Source organism: Oncorhynchus nerka, linkage group LG14, assembly GCF_034236695.1.
Source record: "Oncorhynchus nerka isolate Pitt River linkage group LG14, Oner_Uvic_2.0, whole genome shotgun sequence".
Lineage (NCBI taxonomy): Eukaryota > Metazoa > Chordata > Actinopteri > Salmoniformes > Salmonidae > Oncorhynchus > Oncorhynchus nerka.
The window spans coordinates 13,813,293-13,821,490 of NC_088409.1; the positions used below are offsets into that span (position 1 = coordinate 13,813,293).

Sequence of the window (8,198 nt, forward strand, 5' to 3'; positions counted from 1 at the left end):
AGAGAGAGAGAGAGAGAGAGTAAGAAGAGAGAGACCAGAGAGGAGAGAGAGAGAGAGGAGGGAGAAGAGGAGAGTGGAAAGTCAGAGAGAAGGGAAGAAGAGAGAGAGGGTAAGAAGACCAGAGAGACAGAGAGAGAGAGAGATAAGACCAGAGAGAGAAGAGATGAAAGAGAGAGAGAGTGAGGGTAGAGAGAGATCAGAGGGAGAGAAAGAGAGGTGTAGAGAGAGGAGAAGAGTGAGAGAGAGAGAGAGTGCAGAGCAAGAGAGAGAGGAGAGAGAGAGAGAGAGGGAAAGAGAGAGAGAGAGAGATTCCAAGAGGGTAAGAAGAGAGAGAGAGAGAGAGAGGGTAAGAAGAGAGAGAGAGTAAGAGAGAGAAGAGAGAGGGTAAGAAGAGAAGAGAGAGAGGGTAAGAGAGAGAGCGAGAGAGAGAGAGAGAGAGAGGGTAAGAAGAGAGAGAGAGAGGGTAAGAAGAGAGAGAGAGAGAGAGAGGAGAGGGTAAGAAGAGAGAGAGAGAGAGGAGAGAGAGGAGAGGGTAAGAAGAGAGAGAGAGAGAGAGAGAGAGAGAAGAGAGAGAGGGAAGAGAAAGCCACTGTAGACTATTGAGATGCAGACAGAATAATATGCCTTCCTCAACACAGACTCAGGCCCGGAGGTCAGAGCCCAGATCCTGTCTGCCAAACAGCCCCTCAGAGGGCCATTACCCCCACTGCTGACAGTGGGTCGTCCTCGCCATTTCAATCAGGCACACAGCAGGACTGCCCATCTGCCACACAGGGCTCCTCTGCAGGGTCCCAGTCTCTCAGGTATTATAAAACCAACACAGAACTTCCATGTCCGCTTTGTCTCCCTCTTCCTCCCATGTTGTTTCTCTCCTAACTTTATACAGTCCAGGTTCACTCCGATCTGTCATCTTTTAAATCAAGCCTTCTCACTTCAACAAGCACAGACCTTTCTACGTCCCAAATGGCACCCTAATACCCATATAGTGCACTGTTTTTGACCACCAGAGCCCTATGGGTAGTGCACTATGTAGAGTAGGGGAATAGGGTGTTATTTGAGACTGAGGTTTTTAATTAAGTCTATTCACTTCAACAGACACAGACATTTCTCTGAATCAGCAGCAGCGTAGTGAGGCTGTTCCTTAATGATATGGTCCAGTAGCCTAAAACAGGCCAACTTGACTCATCGGGAAATTAATTATCCCACCTCTTACACATCTTCAGAAAATACAGACCATTTACCAGTGTGTGAAAAGGCTAAGAGTGGGTTTACACAGGCAGTCCAATTCAGATTGTTTTGCCCAATTATTGGCGAAATATCTGATCCGATTGGTAAAAAAATATCAATTATTGTCAAAAGATCAGAATTTGTCTGCCTGTATAAACGCAGCCTAAATGAACCAAGGGAATCCTAGGACTGGTTTCTCAGAGTAAAGCCTAATCAAAGACTGAAACGCTATTTCATGGAACATGCTTTTTAGTCCAGGGTTGATCCTTATTTTGAGTCTGGGAAACCAGATGATTTTTTCTCTCTAAATCAATTAAATGAATGTAATGAGGTAGAATACTGTTTATCTTACAGGCAAGCTCACTTTTATAACTATATATATAAATAACAATACCACCCACATCAAATGCATGCCAGAGTGTAGCCCATAGAGATGATATTGCAGTGAGTTCTAATTCCATGGTCGTCTCTGTGAAAGAACACAGGTTCTGACATCATCAGTGGGGAAAAGCTGGACCAGTTGAGCTGTTGGAATTACTGCAGACAGGGACTCTGATGCCACCTGGTGGTTGGTTTTTCATACTGCACAGCAGAATACACTGGGTAGAAGAGCCACCCCCAAGCACTGACCTTGGATCAGCTTGCTATCACCCAATCCTCAGCAGGTCATAAGGGGGTAAATGGAAAACTGACCTGAGATAAGTGTCTAGTAGAGGCAATGTGATCCAACTCTGCATGGAATGGCATGCAAACAAAACAAACGAACAACCTGGAGCAGTATCAAGTATTTATGAAATATGCCTGACCTCTAATATACACATGTATTTCTCACCAAAGACTCCATAAGAGATTCATTCTAGACAGTTCACAATATAAAGACTCCATAAGCGATTCATTCTAGACAGTTCACAATATAATTAGCTTATAAGGTCTTCACACCAGGATGAGATTGTCTAAATATGAATCAAAGTATGAACTGCATCTTTGTGAAAGTTCACAATACAAAAGACTCCATAAGCGATTCATTCTAGACAGTTCACAATACAAAAGACTAATAAGCGATTCATTCTAGACAGTTCACAATATAAAGACTCCATAAGCGATTCATTCTAGACAGTTCACAATATAAAGACTCCATAAGAGATTCATTCTAGACAGTTCACAATCAGAAAGACTCCATAAGCGATTCATTCTAGACAGTTCACAATATAAAGACTCCATAAGCGATTCATTCTAGACAGTTCACAATACAAAATAAGAGATTCATTCTAGACAGTTCACAATACAAAGACTCCATAAGCATTCATTCTAGACAGTTCACAATACAAAGACTCCATAAGCGATTCATTCTAGACAGTTCACAATACAAAAGACTCCATAACCGATTCATTCTAGACAGTTCACAATATAAAGACTCCATCAGCGATTCATTCTAGACAGTTCCATAAGCGATTCATTCTAGACAGTTCACAATATAAAGACTCCATAAGCGATTCATTCTAGACAGTTCACAATACAAAAGACTCCAGAAGCGATTCATTCTAGACAGTTCACAATACAAAGACTCCATAAGCGATTCATTCTAGACAGTTCACAATATAAAGAATAAGAATTCATTCTAGACAGTTCACAATACAAAGACTCCATTGTGATTCATTCTAGACAGTTCACAATATAAAGACTCCATATGGCGTTTTCATTCTAGACAGTTCACTACAAAGACTCCATAAGCGATTCATTCTAGACAGTTCACAATATAAAGACTCCATAAGCGATTCATTCTAGACAGTTCACAATATAAAGACTCCATAAGAGTCATTCTAGACAGTTCACAATACAAAGACTCCATGCGATTCATTCTAGACAGTTCACAATATAAAGACTCCATAAGAGATTCATTCTAGACAGTTCAAAAGACTCCATAAAGAGTCATTCTAGACAGTTCACAATACAAAGACTCCATAAGCGATTCATTCTAGACAGTTCACAAATAAAGACTCCATAAGAGATTCATTCTAGACAGTTCACAATATAAAGACTCCATAAGAGATTCATTCTAGACAGTTCACAATACAAAGACTCCATAACTCAGTTGAGATTCATTCTAGACAGTTCACAGGTGATATAAAGACTCCATAAGAGATTCATTCTAGACAGTTCACAATATAAAGACTCCATAAGAGATTCATTCTAGACAGTTCACAATATAAAGACTCCATAAGAGAGTCATTCTAGACAGTTCACAATATAAAGACTCCATAAGAGATTCATTCTAGACAGTTCACAATACAAAGACTCCATAAGAGATTCATTCTAGACAGTTCACAATACAAAGACTCCATAAGGATTCATTCTAGACAGTTCACAATACAAAAGACTCCATAAGAGATTCATTCTAGACAGTTCACAATATAAAGACTCCATAAGAGATTCATTCTAGACAGTTCACAATATAAAGACTCCATAAGAGAGTCATTCTAGACAGTTCACAATACAAAAGACTCCATAAGAGATTCATTCTAGACAAAGAGAAAGACAATCATTCTAAAGACTCCATAGAGAGAAAGAGACAGTTCAATTCCAGAGAGAGATTCTAGACAGTTCACAATACAAAGACTCCATAAGCGATTCATTCTAGACAGTTCACAATATAAAGACTCCATAAGAGATTCATTCTAGACAGTTCACAATATAAAGACTCCATAAGAGATTCATTCTAGACAGTTCACAATATAAAGACTCCATAAGAGATTCATTCTAGACAGTTCACAATACAAAGACTCCATAAGAGTCATTCTAGACAGTTCACAATACAAAGACTCCATAAGAGATTCATTCTAGACAGTTCACAATATAAAGACTCCATAAGAGATTCATTCTAGACAGTTCACAATATAAAGACTCCATAAGAGATTCATTCTAGACAGTTCACAATATAAAGACTCCATAAGAGATTCATTCTAGACAGTTCACAATATAAAGACTCCATAAGAGATTCATTCTAGACAGTTCACAATATAAAGACTCCATAAGAGATTCATTCTAGACAGTTCACAATACAAAGACTCCATAAGAGATTCATTCTAGACAGTTCACAAATAAAGACAAAAGACATTCTAGACAGTTCACAATATAAAGAGAAAGAGAGTCATTCTAGACAGTTCACAATATAAAGACTCCATAAGAGAGTCATTCTAGACAGTTCACAATATAAAGACTCCATAAGAGATTTATTCTAGACAGTTCACAATATAAAGACTCCATAAGAGAGTCATTCTAGACAGTTCACAATATAAAGACTCTGTATCAAAAGGTGAAATGCGGCGATAATAAATGAAACCAAAGCAGTTTACTGAACTCAATCTGCCGAGACAACTCCTTAAAGCGCTTAGCGAGATCAAGATGGACACGACATGCATCTGATATTTTTCATTTTGCTACAGACAGTTGGCTTTGCTGCTTAGTTCAGTGTCCTCTTCAGATATGGTCTGTTTCCATGCATCTCACATGGAAGATGATTGGATTTAGATGCCCTGAAACAGAACACAAAAACACTACACATTAGTGTTGCTGGAACAATCCAACAGTTATTTCACCCATGACTGAGTTGCATGATCTAATACCTACTCAGGCCTTTAAATGGCGTACAACTCCATGAGGTACTCTTTAGGAACGATGCCAACAGACCCCTTCATCTCCCGATCCACCAACCATAGTTCTGGTACTCCTGATAGAGGAGAGAACAGAGAGAAAAGAGTCAACCGAGAGGAGAGAGAGAACAGAGTGAAGTAGAGAGAACAGGGTAAAGTAGAGAGAACAGAGTGAAGTAGAGAGAACAGGGTGAAGTAGAGAGAACAGAGTGAAGTAGAGAGAACAGGGAGAGAGAACAGGGAGAGAGAACAGAGTGAAGTAGAGAGAACAGAGTGAAGTAGAGAGAACAGGAAGAGAAACAGAGAGTGAAGTAGAGAAAACAGAGTGAAGTAGAGAGAACAGAGTGAAGTAGAGAGAACAGAGTGAAGTAGAGAGAACAGAGTGAAGTAGAGAGAACAGGAGAGAGAGACAGAGTGAAGTAGAGAGAACAGAGTGAAGTAGAGAGAAGGGTGAAGAGAGAGAGAACAGAGTGAAGTAGAGAGAACAGAGAGAGAAAACAGAGTGAAGTAGAGAGAACAGAGTGAAGTAGAGAAGAACAGAGAGAAGAGAGAGAACAGAGTGAAGTAGAGAGAACAGAGTGAAGTAGAGAGAACAGAGTGAAGTAGAGAGAAAAGAGAGTGAAGTAGAGAGAACAGAGTGAAAGTGAAGTAGAGAGAACAGGGAGAGAGAACAGAGTGAAGTAGAGAGAACAGAGTGAAGTAGAGAGAACAGAGGAGAGAGAACAGAGTGAAGTAGAGAGAACAGAGTGGAGAGAGAGAACAGAGAGAAGTAGAGAGATTGAAGTAGAGAGACAGAGAGAGAGAGAGAGAAGTAGAGAGAAGAGAGAGAAGTAGAGAAGAAGAGGAGAGAAAACAGAGTGAAGTAGAGAGAACAGATTGAAGTAGAGAGAACAGAGAGAGAGAAAACAGAGTGAGTAGAGAGAAGAGAGTGAAGTAGAGAGAACAGAGTAGAAGAGAGAGAGGGTAAACAGAGTGAAGAGAGAGAACAGAGTGAAGTAGAGAGAACAGAGTGAAGTAGAGAGAACAGAGTGAAGTAGAGAGAACAGGGAGAGAAAACAGAGTGAAGAGAGAGAACAGAGTGAAGAGAGAGAGAACAGAGAGAAGTAGAGAGAACAGAGAGAGAGAGAGAGAAAGAGAGAACAGAGAGAGAGAGAAAAAGAGAGAGAGAGAGAAAAGAGAGAGAGAGAGAGAGAGAGAAAAGAGAGAGAGAGAGAGAGAAAACAGAGAGAGAGAGAGGAGAGAAAACAGAGAGAGAGAGAGGAGAGAAAACAGAGAGAGAGAGAGAGGAGAGAAGAGAGAGAGAGGAGAGAAAACAGAGAGAGAAAGAGAGAAAAGAGAGAGAGAGAGAAAACAGAAGAGAGAGAGAGGATTGAGAAAACAGAGAGAAGAGAGGAAACAGACTCAGAGAGAGGAGAAAACAGAGAGAAGAGCCAAAAGAGAGAGAGGGAGAAAACAGAGAGAGAGAGAGAGAGAAAACAGAAAGAGGAGAGATTTCAATCAGAGACAGAGAGAGGAGAGAAAACAGAGAGAGAGAGAGAGGAGAAAAGAGAGAGAGAGAGAGAGAGAAAACAGAGTCTCCTAGAAAACAGAGAGAGAGAGAGAAAACAGAGAGAGAGAGAAAACAGAAAGACAGAGAGAGAGAGGAAAGAAAACAGAGAGAGAGAGGAGGACATGCAGAGAAGAGAGAGGAGAGAGACTGCAAAACAGAGAGAGAGAGAGGAGAAAACAGAGAGAGAGAAGAGGAGAAAACTTCCTCCCAGAGTTTCTCTGAAAACAGAGAGAGAGTGAGAGAGAAAACAGAGAGAGAGGAGAGAAAACAGAGAGAAAACAGAGACAGGAGATTAAAAACAGAGAGAGAGGAGAAATCTTCAGAGGAGAAAACAGACCAGAGAGAGTGAGAAAAGACAGAGAGAGGAGAGAAACAGAGAGAGAGATTGGAGAGAAAACAGAGAGAGAGAGAGAGAAAACAGAGGACAGAGAGGAGAGAAACAGAGAAGAGAGAGGAGAGAAAACAGAGAAAGAAGGGAGAAAACAGAGAGAGAGAGGAGAAAATCAGAGAGAGAGAGAGGAGAAAAACAGAGAGAGAGAGGAGAGAAAACAGAGAGAGAGAGAAAACAGAGAGAGAGAGACAGGAGAGAAAACAGAGAGAGAGAGGAGAGATTGGAAAACAGAGAGAGAGGAGAAGAGAGAAAACAGAGAAAACAGAGAGAGAAAGGAGAGAAAACAGAGAGAGAGAGAGAAAACAGAGAGAGAGAGCCTAGGAGAGAAAACAGAGAGAGAGAAACAGAGAAGAAAACATCAAAGAGAGAGAGAAAACAGAGAGAGAGAGAGGAGAAAACAGAGAGAGAGAGAGAGAAAAAACAGAGAGAGAGAGAGGAGAGAAAACAGAGAGAGAGAGAGGAGAGAAAACAGAGAAGAAGACAGAGAGAAAACAGAGAGAGAGAGGAGAGAAAACAGAGAAGAATAGAGAGAGAAAACAGAGAGTGAGGAGAGAAAACAGAGAGAGAGAGAGAAACAGAGAGAGAGAGGAGAGAAAACAGAGAGAGAGAGGAGAGAAACAGAGAGAGAGACAGAGAGAAAACAGAGAGAGATGAAAAACAGAGAGATGGAGATTAGAAAACAAACAGAAACAGAGAGAAAACAGAGGAGAGAAAACAGAGAAAACAGAGAGACAGAGAGAAAGAGACAGAGAGAGAGAAACAGAGAGAGAAAACAGAGAGAAAAGAGAGAGAGGAGAGAAAACACAAAGAAAACAGAGAGAGAGAGAGGAAGAAAACAGAGACAGAGAGAGAAAACAGAGAGAGAGAGGACAGAAAACAGAGAGAGAGAGAGGAGAGAAAACAGAGAAAGACAGAGAAAACAGAGAGAGAGAGAGAGAAAACAGAGAGAAGAGAGAGATGGAGAAAGAGAGAAAGAGAGAACAGAGAGAGAGAGAAACACAGAGAGAGAGAGGAGAGAAAAAGAGAGAGAAAACAGAGAGAGAGAAAACAGAGAGAGAGAGGAGAGAAAACAGAGAGAGAGAGAGAGAAAACAGAGAGAGAGAGAGAGAGAGAGAAAACAGAGAGAGAAGAGGAGAAAACAGAGAAGAGAGAGAGAACTGAGAGAAAACAGAGAGAGAGAGAGAGAAAACAGAGAGAAGGACAGAAACAGAGAGAGACAGAGAGAAGAGAGAGAATGGTCTGCTGCAGAGAGAGAGAGAGAGAAAACAGAGAGAGAGAGAGAGGAGAGAAAACAGAGAGAGAGAGAGAGAAAACAGAACAGAAAGAGAGGAGAGAAAACAGAGAGTTGAGAGAGAAAACAGAGAGAGAGAGAGAGAGAAAA

At 40.7% G+C, this 8,198-nt stretch overlaps 1 protein-coding gene across 4 annotated transcripts in view; it reads right to left on the minus strand.

Annotated features, from left to right (window-relative positions):
* Positions 1 to 4,557: 4,557 nt before the first annotated feature.
* skap2 (src kinase associated phosphoprotein 2) overlaps positions 4,558 to 8,198 on the minus strand; it is a 24,724-nt gene continuing 21,083 nt past the window's right edge. Inside the window, exons 12-13 of one of the 4 annotated variants that reach the window (XM_065027461.1) lie at positions 4,855 to 4,954; positions 4,558 to 4,760 (exon numbers count right to left, since the gene is read on the minus strand). In XM_065027461.1, coding sequence (XP_064883533.1) covers positions 4,919 to 4,954 — 36 coding nt within the window. In that variant the 3' untranslated portion in view covers positions 4,558 to 4,760; positions 4,855 to 4,918. Of the gene's footprint in view, positions 4,782 to 4,850; positions 4,955 to 8,198 lie in introns of all 4 variants that reach the window. The other 3 variants (XM_065027462.1, XM_065027463.1, XM_065027464.1) reach the window with 3 other exon arrangements.